We start from the raw sequence: 18,006 nt of genomic DNA, 5'->3' as shown, positions 1-18,006 counted from the left end.
GAACGATGATCAGGGTATCGTCGTGGCGATCATTAGGCTGGAGTACAGCGATATCCGGACGCCCTTTTCAGGATCGGTTGCGTGGCGTCAGTATCGTGAACCAGGCCAAGGTGGCGTGCACGAGGGGAGAGGGGGGAAGGGGTCCTGAACAATCCCAGTTGCTCATGGGATAGGCTCGCTCATGATCATTTACTCGCGGTGCACTCGTGGCCACGTCGACGTGGACTGGATGGGGATATAATTTCTCGATAGGGGCGAGACTGGACCGGACTTGACATATTTTGTTCTGTCTGTTTGTGCGTGGTGCATGCTGACTAAGCACGATGCGGGGGCGATAGCAACACGCTCAAGGTTCCCACCACCGGTACTTATATCGGAGCGCGGAGAGGAGTTGTTTCCCATCCCACCATGTCTGGCTGGAAGCTTGGAAAGAGTGAGATGAATGTGTGTTTGTATTCGAGTAGCTGACCAAAGCACAGAGAAAGAGCCCAAAGACTCGCGTTCGGCCACACCGATCCAGTCGAGGCCGACGACGCCAGGACCGAAGAACGGAGCGAGCCAAGATGTGATCATGAACCCGCCACCCAATCTCCGCCACGGTGTCCTCGCAGTCCGCATATACGCTGGACGCGGCTTCAACCTCCCCACCGGTGTCGATCTCCCCGCCGCCATATCACGTGCAATGGCAAGTGCCCCTCCACCCCAGGCACGGGGCACACGCGACAGCATGCAGCGCAAACGCATGTGGTGGCTGCCCTATGTCGTTGTCGAGTTTGACAAGAACGAAGTCTTGGTCGATGCCCTTGGCGGCGAGCTCGCCAACCCAAGCTGGATGTACAAGGCTCATTTGTAAGCATTCCCCCCTCCACCTCGTTTATCGTTGCTCATTCTGTTTCCAGCGATGTGTCGAGGCAGTCTAATCTCTCCTTGTCTGCTTATTTGCGGACGGCGCCGTCATCGGGCAGTGACAATGACATGGGCAATGATATCTTGCTCGGTCGATTGGACGTTACACCCATGCTCGAAGGTGTTCAATCCGTCGACTCGTGGTTCCGCGCCACCACCGGTACTGGCGAATTCCACATGCAAGTCCAGTTCCGCCCTAGCAAGGTATGTTTCTTATTGTTGTTCCTACCTTATCTCACATGGTTGCTAGAACGAACCCCTCACGATCGAGTCGTTTGATCTTCTCAAAGTCATCGGTAAAGGCTCCTTTGGCAAAGTCATGCAAGTCCGGAAGCACGACACCTCCCGGATCTATGCTCTCAAGACCATTCGCAAGGCTCACATTGCGTCACGACCGGGAGAGATTACCCATATCTTGGCCGAGCGCACTGTTTTGGCCCTGGTGAACAATCCGTTCATCGTTCCTCTCAAATTTAGCTTCCAAAACCAGGAAAAGTTATATCTCGTCATGTCGTTTGGTAGGTTTCTCTCGATCATGACTCCGAATGAAGCTCATATTTCGGCCAGTCAACGGAGGAGAATTATTCTATCATCTTCAAAGGGAAGGTCGCTTTGATATCAACCGGAGTAGATTCTATGCGGCCGAGTTGTTGCTGGCATTGGAGCATTTGCATGGGTTTGATGTTGTCTACCGGCAAGTCGTCCCTTTTTTTTCTCTCGTTGCCACGTCCAGAGGTTCTTACTCTAAACATGTGAATTCCGACATCCCAACGATGTTCACGCGCCTTGTTGTCACACACGCATATCCATTTCCATCCAACAGCGACCTCAAACCCGAAAACATTCTCCTCGACTACACCGGTCACATTGCACTATGCGACTTTGGGCTCTGTAAACTCAACATGAGTGAAGAAAAAAAGACCAACACGTTTTGTGGCACTCCCGAGTATATCAGGTGAGCAAAGGATCCGGGTATTCAGTCTTGGGCATTGGGTCTGCTGGACGATGGTCGTGGGCACCCCATTCCGGCCATGCTGGCTTCATTAGGTAGATCATAGCTCCAGGCTAGATCAGTCCAGAATTCGAGATAAGAATCCTGACGTTGGCCCGTGCAAACTCCGTCTCTTCTTGCCTCATTGCCACTGCCTCACTGAGCGCTGAGCTGGAATGGATGGTGCGAGGCGTGGGAGCCCAGACTGCGGTCCGGGGGCGAGTCGGTTTGTCACCTGGATCCCTGGGAGCGTGGAGGATCGTCCTCGATCGAGGCACGATCGATCACATTCCAATTCATAAATATCTATTTTGCATTTGTGACTGATGACGTCATTTCCCCGCTCTCCAGTCCCGAGTTGCTTCAAAACCAGGGGTACACAAAGACGGTCGATTGGTGGACGTTGGGGGTGTTACTATATGAGATGATGGTGAGTTGTTTATTCCTCGTACTTGCGCTTCTCTTGGGCGCTTGGGTTTGTCGACTGAGCCCGGTGGGGCCGTCATGGGTCATGCGGGGAGGGGCGAGGTTGGTTCGTGTCCGAGATCCCACATCCGGGTGACCGAGCTACCCGATTAAGGCACTTCGGCTGGACAGAAGTCCAATGGGACGTCGAGCTCGTGCGTGCGTGCGAAAGATGGCTATATTTTCCCCAAGGGCGCTACAATTTCGCACGCACGCACGCACGCGCTCACGACTTGGGGATTACTACGGCATTTTCGTGCCCAGGCTGTGGAGTTGCTTGCGCATGAGGGCCGTTGGAAGGTTATGGCACGTCACCATGTGTTCATATTACCTGATAGCGGGCATGTGTTTGTAAATGTCCGGTGTATGCCTACCGGTGGAGGTGCCACTTTCCCTGTCGAACCAACGGGGATCCGTCGCTTGCTCATTTGAGCTGGGTGATAGTCTAGATACGACACCTGAGCACTTTCTTTAGTTAACCTTTTACCAATGTGTCCCTCTGACTCATTCGTCTCTCGTCTTTCTGCTCATCGCTGACACATTCGTTACACATAGACTGGTCTCCCACCGTTTTATGACGAGAACGTAAACACGATGTATCAGCGCATTCTCCGAGACCCGCTTCGTTTCCCGGACGAAATGCATCCCGAAGCGAAGAGCGTCATTACCGGTTTGCTCCAGCGCGACCCTAACAAACGCTTGGGTAATAATGGAGCCGAGGACATCAAGAACCATCCGTTCTTCAGGAACTATGTCGATTGGCATGCGTATGTGTTCTCTCCTTTTTTATCCACCGTCATAAACCAAGCTCATTGAATACGTGTAACAGGCTATCTCGAAAGAAGATCCAGCCGCCGTTCAAACCCAGTGTCCAGAGCGCCGCCGACACGAGCAACTTTGATGCTGAGTTCACGAGCGAGGTTCCGCTAGACTCGGTCGTCGAAAATTCACATTTGAGCGAGACGGTTCAAGGTACGCTTCTCTTCTCTTCTAAACCATCGCCCTTGATACTAATTGTCACGACAGATCAATTCAAGGGCTTCACGTACAACCCCGCCAACGAGCATTTAAGCGAGAGCGTGGGGTACGGCAGTGCCATGGGCTAAATCAGTTCTTTTTCTTTCAGCCCCCCCCCCCTCCCCCACTTTTTTACTACTCGAGACAATCTAGAGCACCCCACACCGAGCTGATATCTATATCCTTTTTTCCCTGTCTTCTCCTTGGTATTTACTTTGGTATCGTTGTCCGGAATCTGTCCGTGTGTACTACAGCAACAAAGTTTGTATGTACTGTACTGCTTTTGATTTTGATTTTTCTCCCAATTTTGTCGAGTGTGGGGTGGTGTGTTTGTGGGGTGAAGTCCTCGGAATTGAGAGTGTGTCGGGATATCGGTGCGTTGATCAACTTGCTCACAGGGGTGCCTTTTTCCCTGTTGCATTGTATTTACGTCATCGGCCCTGGGGAGTATGTGTGGCTTTTCCTCGGCTACGAGATGTATAAACGTTTAAAAGGTAATCTGTGTTCAGTGACGTTTTTTTTTTTGGGACGTTATCCACCCAGATCAGCCTCGTAGGATGTGGTTCGTTATTTTACTTTGCAAGGTCCTTCCAAGCCGTAACTCGTAGCGAAGTTTACGTTCAGTTAAGGGCCCCACTTGTTGTTTGTTCAATCCTATCGGAAGTCTTGTAGTTGGACTGACGTAGAGCGCTAGAGGAGATTGTATGCGTCGTATGCGGACGTGGTCTACTTATCAAGGCGCGGAGTTTACCAGTGGGAATGGCATTAATTCCTTAGTATTGAGAGATTCCGAGTGTCAGAGGTCTTTACCCCCCTCCCTGGTTTCGCCTTTAAACTCTATGATATGGCACAGCGAGACGCTTGAAAAAAATCAAAAGTTTCATGGCTATTGTACATTTGTCTAGTTTATCTCATTTCGTTCTAATCATTGGTCATAGACATGCAAGAATCTTTGGTTCCCGCTTGAATCGAGCTTCATGTACAGTACACATATTTAGTGATTTAAGGATGAGAACTAAATAAATCAACTTACCATACAAGATACATAACACACCTGCGAATTGCACAGCCCCACTATAGCCAGCGAGAGCGTGCCAGTTTCTCCCCGATGCCTTTAGGATGTATCCACCTATTGGTGGGCCGCTAAATGCGCCTATATAGAGCTTCAGCTGTTTACAATTTTACACCAGTAAGCCTTTCTTCGTACCTGGAAGGCTAGCAATGTTGAGTAATCCAGTAAGGGATGCAAGACTTTGCATGCCATATAACGTAGTGGCAATGGGCGGTGTAAGGCTCACGTAACAAGGCCCCGTCAAGCCAAAAATGATGCTTTGCACTATGCATTTAGTCACCAACAAGTTATCTTCAATATGAGAACTCACGAAAATGTAATCACTCCCACGTAAGTATAAGTAGTGACGTTCCAGAGAACCGCTTGGCTAAATGCGCTGATCGTTGCTGTTAAGATCAAGGCGTTGACAAAGCCGATTTGGTCTGCTAATAATCCAACGTTGTACGCCCGACCGCGCTTGAAAAGTTCATCACTGCAATAGGAAGAGTCGCTAGCTGTGGTGATATGGATGGAATAGTATCACGTATGTATACCGAGATAAATATCAACGGAATTTGATAGCCGCTGTATGCCAAAGTGAATATAGGATTAAAAAGATACGGAAAAAGCTTACAGAACAAAGAGGGCCAATGCGAACCAGCAACTCCAAAATACTGGGTCCTTGAAGTACACGGTATCAACCCATTTGATTCTTTTATGGATAGGTCCTGTTATATGCGACGCTAAGGGGCGCACTTTGACAAGAAAGCATCCTACAAACATGATCCCTCCTTGAGCGAACGCATAGATAAGGAGCGTCATTTGTAATGACATTCGTAAAAGCATTGCCTGCCAAACATTATTGGTTTTCATCGATATGTTAATCGAATAAACACTAACCTGAATAACCAGAGAGGAGACCGCGCCGCCGAGAGCTGCACCAGCAATGACTATGCCTGTTGCTAGACCACGGTATTGTTTGAACCATTGCGATGGTAATGCAAAGACCATAGGCAAAGTCAAGCCACACCCCGCTCCTTGTAATACACCCTAGCATAAATTGAGTGTTGTGGATTTGTCGAGTTAAATGTCACTTACTTGGGTAATAAATATTGACCAGAATTGTTTGCACCATGCAGCCGAAAATTGGCTAACAAACACTAAGTGCACCCCGCGATGATGAAGCACTAACCCTCGCCAATCAAGAAAACATTACATTCAAGTAATGTAGTACGTACCTTATAGCCACTGGATAGCCCGCCGCATATAAGTGGTAAGTAGTAAACTAATTGGCGTATATTGGATGCTCAATACATACTACCGGTCACCTAATTTCCCAGAAATAAAGGCCACAGCCGCCATTGTCTGCCCCCCAACGCAGCACGACTGTTAAGCAGCGTCCTACCAAGCGTGTCATGAGCTTACATACCGCATTCTGTGATGCCCCAATCAAGCTAAGAGTGGCATCGGGAGTTTCTCGAAGCAAATGGGCCGAATGGTATGCCTGAAACACTCCCCAAATAAGGCTTCGACACTAGTCAGGGTCTCAACTGGGTCTCGAACGATCGTACCTACTTCCAGCCTATAACGGTAAAACTAGATGTCAGTAGGGTTGCTACAAGTACCCATATTAACTGGCTCACCAACGGTTGGTGCCCCGATTAAAAAGCACCCGATGACTACCAGCCAGCCTTGCCATCCTCCTTCAATAAACTCATTGTCCCCGCGAGTGATGTCGATGGGTAGTACAATGGGATCCGAGGCACAAAGTGAAGGTGAATCGTTGACTTGTGTGCTTTTTTCACCTAACGCATCGCTGTTTTTCTCTAAATCGCGTCGATCATTACTCAACTTGTCGCCTAAAATGGTAAATGGACGCGTGTTCAACGAGCACGGACGTGAAGAGCTGTAGTTCTGGGTGACAGCTTTCTCGACACTCATTATTCGAACAGAAAGATGTTGCAGAGGATTAGAATTGGAGGGGGTTTAAAAGGCCGCCTTGAACTACAAACCGCGAATTCTTGGAATATCTAGTTCGGTTCCACCTTCTATACCTCGTGTTTTTCGTGGCGTCGAAGGCTGTTTTCAACGAATTTATTGGCCGTCTGCCAGTTTGCCCCACTAAAAAGAATAAGTGTACATCCCCACAACTTATTACATATGAATTACCGTAAAGCGTGCGGAGGGTATGTTTTTGGACCATTTAATTGCTCATCGCTGTTTTTCTCTAAATCGCGTCGATCATTACTCAACTTGTCGCCTAAAATGGTAAATGGACGCGTTTGTCGCCTAAAATGGTAAATGGACGCGTGTTCAACGAGCACGGACGTGAAGAGCTGTAGTTCTGGGTGACAGCTTTCTCGACACTCATTATTCGAACAGAAAGATGTTGCAGAGGATTAGAATTGGAGGGGGTTTAAAAGGCCGCCTTGAACTACAAACCGCGAATTCTTGGAATATCTAGTTCGGTTCCACCTTCTATACCTCGTGTTTTTCGTGGCGTCGAAGGCTGTTTTCAACGAATTTATTGGCCGTCTGCCAGTTTGCCCCCTAAAAGAATAAGTGTACATCCCCACAACTTATTACATATGATTACCGTAAAGCGTGCGGAGGTATGCCATTTTGGACACATTTAATTGCTCTTCGAGCGGACTATGTGGTCGGATATTATAAATTGAATCAAGGACCATTCGTATCTGCTACGGTTTCGTAAAATGTTGCTTAGGTCATTGGCCCCTAAACAGATTGCAGTTAACCATGGTGAATTAGTCTATTGATTCATCTGGTATGTTACATGGGTTGTGGATTGGGATTTGTGGTGATACACGCCCGAGCTTAGGTATGGGGGTCGCGGCCACGGTCACGGTCACGTGAAGCTCGATTGCAGAGGATCGATCATGCCATTACCGTGCATTCGACCTGGTTATCGCACCAGTGTTTTGCTAATTCTTTCCTCACGTGGGACTCGTCTGTGACTTTTGCGAGGGCTGTTCACCCAACCCGCCGGCCCCACTCACGTCTCAATGTCCAGAGTCAGCAAGATCACTGGTACTGATTAGCGAGGCATAGTCATGAAGCTGCCCCTCCACCGTGGCCGCACGTTGACAGTTTTAGATTTAGAGCGCCTAACAGCAATTATATCTGGTAAGAAGAGTAGAAGTAAAGTTTTCAGTTAGTAGGTCTTTGATACCAGTTGGGCCTGGGCTTGATTCTGATTGAATATCCGCACAGGGCGTAGACTCTTTGAGATTTGGGGACTCGCCTTAATTGGAGATTCGGTTTGGCGTACTGTATCCGCGCACACCAATTCAACCTATGAGGCAGAGTTGAAAAAGGGGTGGTTGAATTTCAGTACAACTGATGTGCATGCTGTAGCGATAATTTTCAGTACTCTAAATCACCATTCTGGAACTGGAGCGAACAAAACCCGATAAACACAGTCCTCGTGGCAAAGGTGCCCTACTGCCTTATATTTGCTCTTGAGGGCGCCTCAAGTCGACCCGCGATTGCGGGTTCAAGTCATCAACAGATTTTATCCAGATCCTAACCGCAAAGCTCCCTAGCGTTAGTGCGCCATGTATATGTTATTTATGCAAACCATGCCAATATAGTGTCGCTTCTATGTTTGCTACATATATAGTATTAACCTCAACACAGGCCATCGTCAATACCACCAATCCTATATACGTAAATATGTACCCCAAATTCACTGTGGTGTGATAAGATCCTGAAAATCAGTACATCAGTAAAAGATTCCTTTTTCAGTAGGATATGGCCTGAAAATTACAATTTAGTATGCCTCCCTCAGCATGAATCAGACTATGAAGGGTCGGTACCTGAAATCAGTATGTGTTGATCTTGATTTCAGCTCAATCCTCACTTAAACACGCACTAATTTTCAGTATTATAACCTTGTACAGTGAAAATGGAAGTGATTGATGTTTAATGGTCAACGAACAAGCAAAACCAAATCCCCCGTGCGTAAAGAAAGGGAGAGGTTCGTTCTATAAGCACCCATCAGACCAGAAAATAGTAGGGTATAATGTTAGAACACTCTGAAAGTTATGTAACGTGTAAGTGGTTGAGGAGACTATGCTCGAAGGCTGAAGGTCGAGTCAAATATGTTTCTAAAGCAGCTATGTGGGTTTTAGGGCCCCCATTTTGATCCTCGATATGGATATGTTTTTACATTGAGATATAAATTACCCTCTCTGGCTGATACTACGGTGTACCAGCTGCATGCGCACAAACGTCACATCATTACATATGCTGAATCGCAAGAGCGTAGTTTTACCGAGTTAATTAACATACAACATTCCTCACAACATTCTTAGGAAATTTCGATGTACATAGGTTGAGCTAACAAGAATCAAGACATTGAAACGTCGCCCCCCGATAAGTCTGTTTCTGTAGCCAGACCGATTAATTTCACTGATTGTTTTGCTTAAGCCTAAATCGGGAACTTACCAGATTTTCTAGCTTCTCAATCGAGAGTATTTGAAAACTACAAACGATCGCTGAGTGCATGGCGGAGATTGCTCCTTATATATAGCAATCGCATTTATGCCACCCTGGAACTTGGGATCGGCGGATGCGTGTCTGAAGTGTCGGCCTATTATAGAGTTACGATGGCTGGGTACTTATAAGGATTTGGGGTCAAAGCGCTTGTTTACCAGCATCGTCAGCTCTAACCCAGTCCACAATCACGATCATTTTTTCTTTAAACTGAGCCTCGACCCCCGACCATCATACCGGAAAAGTGGGCTTATTCAAATAACTGAAGAATGTGTTGTCGGCTATCCGGCTTCGTGCATCCGGATTCGGTGATGCACCACCCCACGCGCACGTATTATAAATTGAGGTTTCGTCCACCTTCCTCAATAATTTAATAATTAGCTGAATAATACAAATACGAACAGCACGCTCTTTCGTCTCCTTTCTTTTCGTACTCAACATTAGTGAACTGCAAGATGCGGCCTGCCAATGGCACCTCAAAGCTATTTTCCCCTTTTAAAATTGGGGACATACAACTATCTCACCGCGTTATCATGGCACCCCTCACACGTTTCCGTGCGGACGAGCATCATGTACACCATGATTTGCTGCAGAATACTACGCGCAAAGAGCAGAAACGGCCGGAACGCTTATCATTAGCGAGGCAACCTTTATTGCATCTGAGGCTGGGGGATTCGATAACGTACCAGGAATATGGAATAATAGACAGATTGCTGCCTGGAAAAAAGTGAAGTTCCTCTGGTTCGTTCATGGTTATCATCTCATAGCTATCCACCAGGTTGCAGACGCAGTTCATTCTAAAGGATCCTACATATTCATGCAGTTATGGGCATTGGGGCGATCCGCGCAGCTGGAGGTATTAGAACGGGAGGGTCACCCTTACGTGTCGTCATCGGCTTCAATCTTGGAACGAGAAGGATACCCGAAAGTACCGCCTCGGCAGCTAACCAGGTCAGAAATTAAGAAATATGTAGAGCATTATGCGCAGGCTGCTCGTAACGCGGTCTTTGGAGCTGGATTTGATGGGGTAGAAATTCATGGAGCAAAGTAAGCCTTCGGTGGTGATGAATTGCTGAGGAATCAACGTCTAATGTGTTTTCACAAAGTGGCTATCTCATAGATCAATTTACCCAAGATACGTGCAATAAACGGAACGATGAGTACGGAGGCAGCATTGAGAACCGTAGCCGATTCGCCCTTGAAGTGGTCGCAGCTGTTTCAGAAGCTGTGGGAGCAAAGAACAGGAATAAGATTTTCGCCTTGGGGAAAGTTTCAGGTGAGACTACTTGAGCATTCATGCTATGATTTATTTCTGATAGTTTGCTCAAAAGGAATGCGTATGAAGAACCCAATACCGACATTTGCATATTTGGTGTCCGAAATCGCTCAACGACACCCGGAATTAGCATACCTGCACTTTGTAGAACCCGTCGTCTCTGGGCCAAACGACGCAAAGGATCAGGTCCATGATGTTGGTTCAGCCACGGTTAGTTTCGATCCTTTGTGCGCTGGAGCGTTCTGTTTAATTTTCGAGAGATGTAGCCAAATACCAACGAATTCGCCCGAGTTATTTGGCAGCCACGTCCGTTTCTCAGTGCCGGTGGGTTTACAGCCCAGTCTGCCTTCGTAGAGGCCGAAACTAGGGATACTGGAGTCGTAATGGGACGATACTTCATCGCCAACGTAAGTAGGGCGTCTTAGGTGGCTGAGTTCATTCACGCATGGCTTGGTAAAGCCCGATCTTCCCGAGCGTCTTCGACATGGAGTTGCGCTTACGCCATACAACCGAAAAACCTTTTACACCCGAGGACCTGGGGCATCGGAAGGCTATATAGATTATCCTCGCATGGAGTCGAAAGCGTAAGTTGTTTTTGATACCTACTTCATCTGAGATCTGAAGATTTTTAGTAAATTATGAATGCCCTGAAAACTCTCCTTAGTTAGTCACATGGCCCAGCAGTTATGACGTTATTTACCGGGCTCATCGGGGTGTCCCAATGACTACAATAGAGGGCGTGTGTTTTTTGTGACACAATCATCTTGGCTTGGTCATCGTATGCAACATATCTTAAAAAACACGAGTTTACCAACATCGGTCGACTAATAAAGCGTGATCCCTGTGGATGACGCCCAGCAGTCATTGGAAGGCCAAGGGCTGTGGTGTGAGGGGATATTAGAGGCTTTCAAAAGAATTATTCATTCATTGCAGCTAGACAGATAGTTATATACAATAATTGGCCGAAATTTCTAGTATAAATGACTAAGTGGCTATGCCGTGGCGACTGGCGGTGTAGCTTAGTGAGCACGATTGCGAAGCGGGTGGCGGGTTAGTCAGCTAATAAGCGACCGGTGTTTCCGGCGTTATTGCAAGCTGAGGGGCTGCAAGCTGAGGGACACGACTGTAATCGAATTGCCAGTTTATACTCGGCATCAATCTTAGCGTGCGCATAATATGTAACATCCGCAAAGACTGGCTTCTGCCTGCCGAAGCATGGAAAATAAGTCAATAACCCTTGATACGCGCCCTATAGAAACATTATATTGTCTGTTCGGCCGAGTGCGAATCAGGTTATAGACTCGAACCAAGCTCGAGCTGCCACACTCTGATGCCCATTCTTCCTTCGCTATGATCTCTCGCTTGAGTTCGTTAGCCACTTTGGACCCCTGTTTCTTCTTGCCCACTTGGTTGATGCTAGGAGTGTGGTTACAACGAACGCATCGGAAGTATCGAACAAAACATATGATTACATTATTGTAGGAGGTGGTCTAACAGGTTTAACCGTTGCCTCGCGCTTAACGGAAGACCCCAAAGCTGAAGTCTTGGTTATCGAAGCTGGGCGAGACGACCGAAAGGATCGCCGAATATACGACATGTTCTCGTGAGTATCCCTGGCAGATCTGTCCATAGGCTACACGAACTTACAAGCTAGGACGCTGTCAGGTACACACAAGCATTTGGGACTGATATGGACTGGGATTGGCCTGTTGTCGACCTAGACAAAAGGATTAAGGGGGGAGAACATTAGGCGGAACCTCTTCTATCAATGGCGGTATAGCACATTTACTTGGATTCGATTTATAAATTTTATTTATTTACTTTCAATCAAGCCATCTACACCCGTGGTCATGCTGCTCAGTATGACGCCTGGTCAGACTTGTTGACTACTGACGAGCAAAATCTGAATTGGAACTGGATAGCATATTCAAGTATATGAAAAAGGTCGGTTCTGGGTTAGCCTTTACTGATATATCTTCACTCACCTTTATAAAGTCGGAGGGTTTTCTGCACCCGATTCCAATCAAACCTCGAGAGGCGCTCAATACGTAGCATCCTACCATGGAAAATCTGGTCCACTTCAAGTTTCATTTCCGTAAGCCAATCCAGTTGGTGGTTTCTCAAGACTAAACCCTACGGGATGGAAAGGAAGCCCATGTTCGGTGGCCCCCAACAACCTGCGTTTGTAGAAACCATCAAAAGTACTCATAATGTTACCTATGTCCTGACCTCAACGGCGGGGACCCGACTTGTGTCTCCTTTATTCCTCTCACCATTGATCCTCGCCGAAACAACTCCCGTTCGTCCTCTGCGGAAGCGTACTTAACACCGGTAGAGAAAAAACGAGATGGCTGGACAATATTGGTACAGCAGCAGGTAACGAAAATTCTGTTCAAGAACGGAACTAGCCCCGCCCTTGCCACTGGTGTGCAATTCGGAAGAAACGATGGGTCGAGGTATACCGTTTATGCTAAAAAGGAAGTGATCTTGGCCGCTGGTGCTTTCATGGTGAGGATTAATATTGAGACCGGTTTATTACTGTATGTTGACTAAATGGGCACCAGTCTCCCCGATACTGCAGTTGTCGGGGGTTGGAGACACATCGAAACTGTCCGAACTAGGTATTAGGACAATAGTCGACCTTCCAACAGTAGGCAAGATCTTCAAGAGCAAACAATGAACTCGTTTGGTGCCGAGGAAACGGATTCGATTATGGGGGTCCTAGTCTATCCAATGTCAATGCATTTCCAGGTCTGAGCCAAGTCTTCGGGTCGCAAAGTGAAAACGTTGTTTCACAGATCTATGTGAGTAGTGAGCTACTGAGGGTCCAGTCGTGCATTTACGCCAAGCCGAATTAGGCAAATATTGCGACATGGGCCCAGTCTCAAGCCGATAGTGGAGGTGCAACAGCCCTCGAGAAGGTGTTCCGAATCCAGGCTGACTTGATTACAAAGAAAAATGGTGAGCACCATCCGCGCTTAGTTACCCCGTGAGCTTAGCTTATGCTATAGAATATTAGTTCCAACCACCGAAATCTCGTTCAAGACGGGCAGTGTAGATGACCTCGGAATCAACATGTGGACATTATTACCATTTTCTCGTGGTAATCTTCATATCAATGTAAGGCCCCATCGACGCCAATTCTTAGCCACTAACTTTCTGGCCCTAGTCTACAGACCCGTTCGCCAAACCGAGAATCACCATAAACTATTTTCGGTTGATTTTGACCTTCAATGTCAAATTGCAGGTGCTCGTATGGCTCGCAAGATTCTGGGCGGATCACCTATGAGGTACTTGCATCGTGCCTGAGTAAATACGTTTACTTATATGCATATAGCTCCATATCCGTAGGCGAAACGATTCCTGGGAATGTCAGTGTACCTGACGATGGCTCTGGGGGATCTGACGCCGACTGGGCCAAGTGGATTAAAGCTAATTTTGGTAGCGTCGCTCACCCGGTCGGCACATGCGCAATGATGTCTCGTGACCTGGGCGGATGTGTCGACGGCAGATTGATAGTATACGGAACTAAGAACGTGCGGGTAGTAGATGCGAGCGCGATGCCGACACAAGTTAGCGCGCACCTGTCCAGTACATTGTATGCATTTGCTGAAAAGGTCGGTCTGTGCTCACTACTAAGAGAATCCCAATATATCAATACTAATGAATAAATTTTACCATATTAGGCAGCTGATCTCATAAAGGGTTGACAATGAAGTCTCATGGTTTACTGACATCAACCAAGGTGGGACTACACAGCCAGAGAGCTGTTCCCGCCACCAAATACATCAATTAATCAAGTTCTATATTTAATGACTACAAATATAAAGTAGCTTTAGCGTGTTCATAGATCCTCTTTTAGTGTGATCGAAGCGCTGGCGCTTAGGCGGTGGCAGTGCTAACGAAATAGCTGCTCCCGATGATGTTCATGGTGGACTAGCCAGCCTCTCGGTTCGGATATCGATATTCAATATCGGGTTACTCGTACATGAAGTGAATAGAGAATCATTTGGACGGCTCAACTGCTGGATTCCATCACTGTCTCGGCGATTTTGGAACCATAAGAGCATCGCGGATAATGACCATATCGGCCGAAAACACGACATGGCTTGACCCGTACGGTGTGGCGAAGCATAGGACTTGAGTTCTCAAGTGCAGCGCAAATTAGTGAGCGGGCGACATTAACTAGGTCACGTCTTCCTCTCAAGCGTCACTTCGTGGCATAATGTTTTCGAAGGTCTCGGCTAAAGATTCGTTACACTTGCATTCTAACGGTGGGTTAATATCCTTGAACCCGGACATCTTCGAAAGCATAACTCTCCGACGAATTTCGCCTTTGCAGATGACCTACTTAGGGTCTCTCAACACGTTCCCATAAAAATGCCGGTGCTCCAATCAGCAATACCCCTAAAACACAATATAATACGGGCGTTGAGGGTTGATGCTACGGCTATGAAACAAACGTGCCTCAATCATGCGAACATCTCTGCTCGCGGCATCCTTTGTGCTGTACTTTAACGCGTCTCTTGCTCTGCCGGGGGAGCGCAGACAAGCAACCAACTCAACCTGGTCCGGCCGTATGTGTTTTACCCGACTGAAATGTTTTATTCTAAAATGATCGTGTATTTATAGCTCTTGCGAACGGTGGTAGTGCATGGAAACATGCCTTCGCCAAGGCAAAGGAGGTAGTTTCTAAGATGACACTCGAAGAGAAGGGTGAGTGCCGATTATGTTCAATAGATTGATATCCCTATCTTACTTAACCAATTCAGTAAATATAACGACCGGAATTGGGTCGAGCAGCACATGTGCTGGTAACACCGGCGCCGTTCCCCGACTTAACATTCCTACCTTCTGCCTACAAGACGGCCCTGCAGGCGTTGTAAGTAGTCATTTATTGCCAGGATCAACTTGCCACTTAAGACTGTGGTTGCAGCGCCCTGCAGATTTTGCCTCCCAATTTCCTGCTCAGGTAACAGTCGCCGCAACATGGGACCGCGACCTCATATACGACAGAGCCGTAGCAATAGCAGACGAATTCAGAGGGAAAGGCGTTCATGTTGCGCTAGCTCCCGTTACCGGCGGCCCTCTTGGCCGCTCGCCATTGGGTGGCCGCAACTGGGAAGGCTTCAGTGCAGACCCTTATCTCTCAAGCATCGGGTCGTACATTACAGTCAAGGGGATACAAGATAGGGGAGTTGTAGCGACGAGCAAGCATTACTCACTGTATGAACAAGAGACATATCGAAACCAGAAACTGCTTCCCCCTCGTTATAACGGCACCTACCATCCCCTTCCAATTTCTTCAGACGTTGATGATGTAGGTACATTGTCTGATCCCAGATATAACATTACTCACATCCACTAATTGATTTTAGGCCACCTTCCACGAAACATACCTGTTGTCGTTTGTCGAGGCTTTCGTGCTGGAACAGGTTCCATTATGTGTTCCTACAACCGTGTCAATGGCTCTCATGGGTGCGAAGACGATGTCACTCTCAACCAGGTCCTCAAGGGAGAGCTCGACTATCAGGGCTATGTCATGTCTGACTGGTATGCTCACTGGACAAACGAAGGCGCTGCGCTGGGTGGTATGGACATGACCATGCCAGGCACTGGCTTCTGGGGGGCCGACCTTGTGGCACTGGTGAAGAACGGGACTGTGCAGCTGGGCGACTGGATGACATGGTGCATCGTATCTTGACACCATATTACGCACTTGGACAGGACAAAGGCTTTCCTTCGCTACAATACAACACCAGCGGCATTGGATCCCAGACATACCTTGCACTCAATCCGGGAAACACGAACGTAAATGTTCAAGCTGATCACTACAAACTCATTCGGAAAATTGGGGAGGAGAGTGCGACTCTGCTGAAGAACACGCGCACTCACGGAGGGGGGATTCCTTTGAAAAAGTCCAAGTTTGTAGCGGTGTTTGGGCAGATTCCGGTCCGAACCCCTTGCTCTATTGCGGGAGTGATAATAGGTGTACCGCCGACCATGCTAACAACGTCAGTCGATCATATCGCAAGTTTGTTAAAGTGATCCTCATCTTCCTTCTTTTAGGGTACCAGTAGTATTGGTGGTGGCTCTGGAGCTGCATATGCTCCATACATCGTCACTCCACTAGAGGGCATTCAATCTAGGACATCGGCAAACGAAACTCAAGTTAACTGGTTGCTCAACGACTGGGATTTGGGGACGGCAAAGACGAGCGCGAAAATTGCCGATACTTCCATTGTTTTCACGTATGCGTATCAAACAGAAAGTCGTGATCGGGATAACCTGACCGCTTGGAGTAACGGAGACAACTTGATCAAAACAGTTGCGGCTGAATGTAACAACACTATTGTCGTAGTCCATTCGTAAGTAGATGTTTTGCAGGCGTTATGTCACCTCTCATCGCTGTTTGTCTAGTGGCCAGCAAATTTTGTACGTTCACTTTTGAAGCCGCTATTTCTTGGCCTTGCTCATTAGTTTTGGGTGGTAGGATGGACGACTGGATTGAACATCCCAACATTACTGCCGTGATTTTTGCCTATTATCCAGGTCAAGAAACCGGAAACGCCATTGCAAGTATTCTCTTCGGAGAAGTTAATCCCTCGGGCAAGGTCAGTCCTAAGACTTCGTTTGTGCGCAATTTCTCTCAACATTCGCGCCTTGCGTCTTGGACATAGCTCCCCTTCACAATTGCTAAATCCGCTTCCGACTATCCCCCCAATGGTATTTTTACCGAGAATGTTACGGACCCACATATTGTCTTTGAAGAAGGCAACCTCATCGACTATCGATGGTAGGTTCTTGTGTGGCTCGTAAAATTTGTTACCAAGTTCGTGAACAGGTTCGACGCCAAAAATATCACGCCACGCTTTGAGTTCGGGTTTGGCCTCAGGTAAATGGACTCTCAATCAGTCGGTTTATTGACTCACATATACTCTCAATGATTCACAGCCTTACAACTTTCAATTACAGCAACCTCAAGATCCGATCCACTCCTGGAAATCCTATCGATGGTGAGAGTACTGAGTAAAAATTGGAGTGAATTTTGCCAATTTTAGGAATTTAGGTATTCAACTCACCAAGGAACCCTTCGATGGTAGTGGCACTCTTTACGACATTGCATACACTGTGACGGCAACGGTGAAGAACACCGGCTCCATTAATGGATGCGAGGTCACGCAGCTGGTGCGTTTTACATTTTTTGAGACATAAAATCGAACATTACTTAGTACGAAATATAGTATCTATCTTACCCCTCCACACAAACCAGCCAGCCCTTGCGTTCCTTGCGTGGCTTTGATAAACTGTGCTTAAATAGAGGGGAATCCAAGACCACGAGCTTCAAGCTGCGGCAAAAAGATTATGCGGTGTGGGATGTGGTGCGTCAGACATGGACCATTCCAAAGGGAGAATTCACAGTGCACGTGGGGTCGAGTAGTCGCGTTCTCCCATTGAAGTCTATGTTCAACGTATAGGTATTGCTTGCATAGATGAATCAAAGCTATGTAGTTCGTCAACAAGAAATCTGGATTCTAATGAAATGAAGTTATTATGCTCAACCATCAACCACAAGAGGAGTCTAAGAATCGTTTGGTCCTGGTATAAACGTTCTTGGGTACTCTCACCAGGAAGTAAGTCAAGTGGTTTGAATTCATATAAGATAATCGCGTGGTATTACGCTACTCGGCTAATCATTTCCCCACCTTCACATCCAAATGAGGCTTGGCCAGCCCATCTTTCCACACTAACAATTATGCCCATTTGGAACGGTATTATCGGTAT

General features: G+C 47.3%; 5 protein-coding genes across 5 annotated transcripts; 4 read left to right on the top strand and 1 right to left on the bottom strand.

Moving 5' to 3' along the window:
* Nucleotides 1–408: 408 nt before the first annotated feature.
* Nucleotides 409–3,468, top strand: RhiXN_05789 (AGC/AKT kinase gad8; the record flags this gene model as incomplete). The annotated part of the gene is made up of 11 exons (XM_043325605.1): nucleotides 409–433; nucleotides 480–849; nucleotides 900–1,110; nucleotides 1,157–1,424; nucleotides 1,474–1,861; nucleotides 2,249–2,327; nucleotides 2,387–2,429; nucleotides 2,478–2,713; nucleotides 2,918–3,129; nucleotides 3,192–3,334; nucleotides 3,389–3,468. 11 exons carry the CDS (start codon nucleotides 409–411, stop codon nucleotides 3,466–3,468), a joined length of 2,055 nt encoding a protein of 684 aa, XP_043181037.1.
* An 843-nt stretch (nucleotides 3,469–4,311) lies between these two features.
* Nucleotides 4,312–6,371, bottom strand: RhiXN_05788 (major facilitator superfamily transporter; the record flags this gene model as incomplete). Its single annotated transcript, XM_043325604.1, has 9 exons — nucleotides 4,312–4,352; nucleotides 4,413–4,532; nucleotides 4,587–4,708; nucleotides 4,762–4,923; nucleotides 5,065–5,279; nucleotides 5,331–5,480; nucleotides 5,860–5,956; nucleotides 6,006–6,012; nucleotides 6,074–6,371. 9 exons carry the CDS (start codon nucleotides 6,369–6,371, stop codon nucleotides 4,312–4,314), a joined length of 1,212 nt encoding a protein of 403 aa, XP_043181036.1.
* A 3,107-nt stretch (nucleotides 6,372–9,478) lies between these two features.
* Nucleotides 9,479–11,971, top strand: RhiXN_05787 (NADH:flavin oxidoreductase/NADH oxidase; the record flags this gene model as incomplete). Its single annotated transcript, XM_043325603.1, has 8 exons — nucleotides 9,479–9,500; nucleotides 9,560–9,992; nucleotides 10,052–10,221; nucleotides 10,277–10,431; nucleotides 10,488–10,628; nucleotides 10,681–10,805; nucleotides 11,642–11,824; nucleotides 11,887–11,971. The coding sequence occupies 8 exons, from the start codon at nucleotides 9,479–9,481 to the stop codon at nucleotides 11,969–11,971; spliced, it is 1,314 nt and encodes a 437-aa protein (XP_043181035.1).
* Nucleotides 11,972–12,361: 390 nt separating this feature from the next.
* RhiXN_05786 (GMC oxidoreductase) lies at nucleotides 12,362–13,931 on the top strand (the record flags this gene model as incomplete). The annotated part of the gene is made up of 8 exons (XM_043325602.1): nucleotides 12,362–12,520; nucleotides 12,592–12,761; nucleotides 12,947–13,025; nucleotides 13,080–13,182; nucleotides 13,241–13,324; nucleotides 13,391–13,511; nucleotides 13,559–13,838; nucleotides 13,908–13,931. The coding sequence occupies 8 exons, from the start codon at nucleotides 12,362–12,364 to the stop codon at nucleotides 13,929–13,931; spliced, it is 1,020 nt and encodes a 339-aa protein (XP_043181034.1).
* A 764-nt stretch (nucleotides 13,932–14,695) lies between these two features.
* On the top strand, nucleotides 14,696–17,699 carry RhiXN_05785 (glycoside hydrolase family 3 protein; the record flags this gene model as incomplete). Its single annotated transcript, XM_043325601.1, has 15 exons — nucleotides 14,696–14,798; nucleotides 14,854–14,937; nucleotides 14,994–15,103; nucleotides 15,158–15,545; nucleotides 15,600–15,883; nucleotides 15,949–16,145; nucleotides 16,211–16,235; nucleotides 16,291–16,589; nucleotides 16,642–16,656; nucleotides 16,715–16,856; nucleotides 16,902–17,017; nucleotides 17,066–17,116; nucleotides 17,176–17,237; nucleotides 17,291–17,409; nucleotides 17,466–17,699. The coding sequence occupies 15 exons, from the start codon at nucleotides 14,696–14,698 to the stop codon at nucleotides 17,697–17,699; spliced, it is 2,229 nt and encodes a 742-aa protein (XP_043181033.1).
* Nucleotides 17,700–18,006: the final 307 nt, after the last annotated feature.

Source organism: Rhizoctonia solani, chromosome 6 (assembly GCF_016906535.1).
Source record: "Rhizoctonia solani chromosome 6, complete sequence".
NCBI classification, from domain to species: domain Eukaryota; kingdom Fungi; phylum Basidiomycota; class Agaricomycetes; order Cantharellales; family Ceratobasidiaceae; genus Rhizoctonia; species Rhizoctonia solani.
This window is presented reverse-complemented; position numbering and strand designations above follow the sequence as displayed.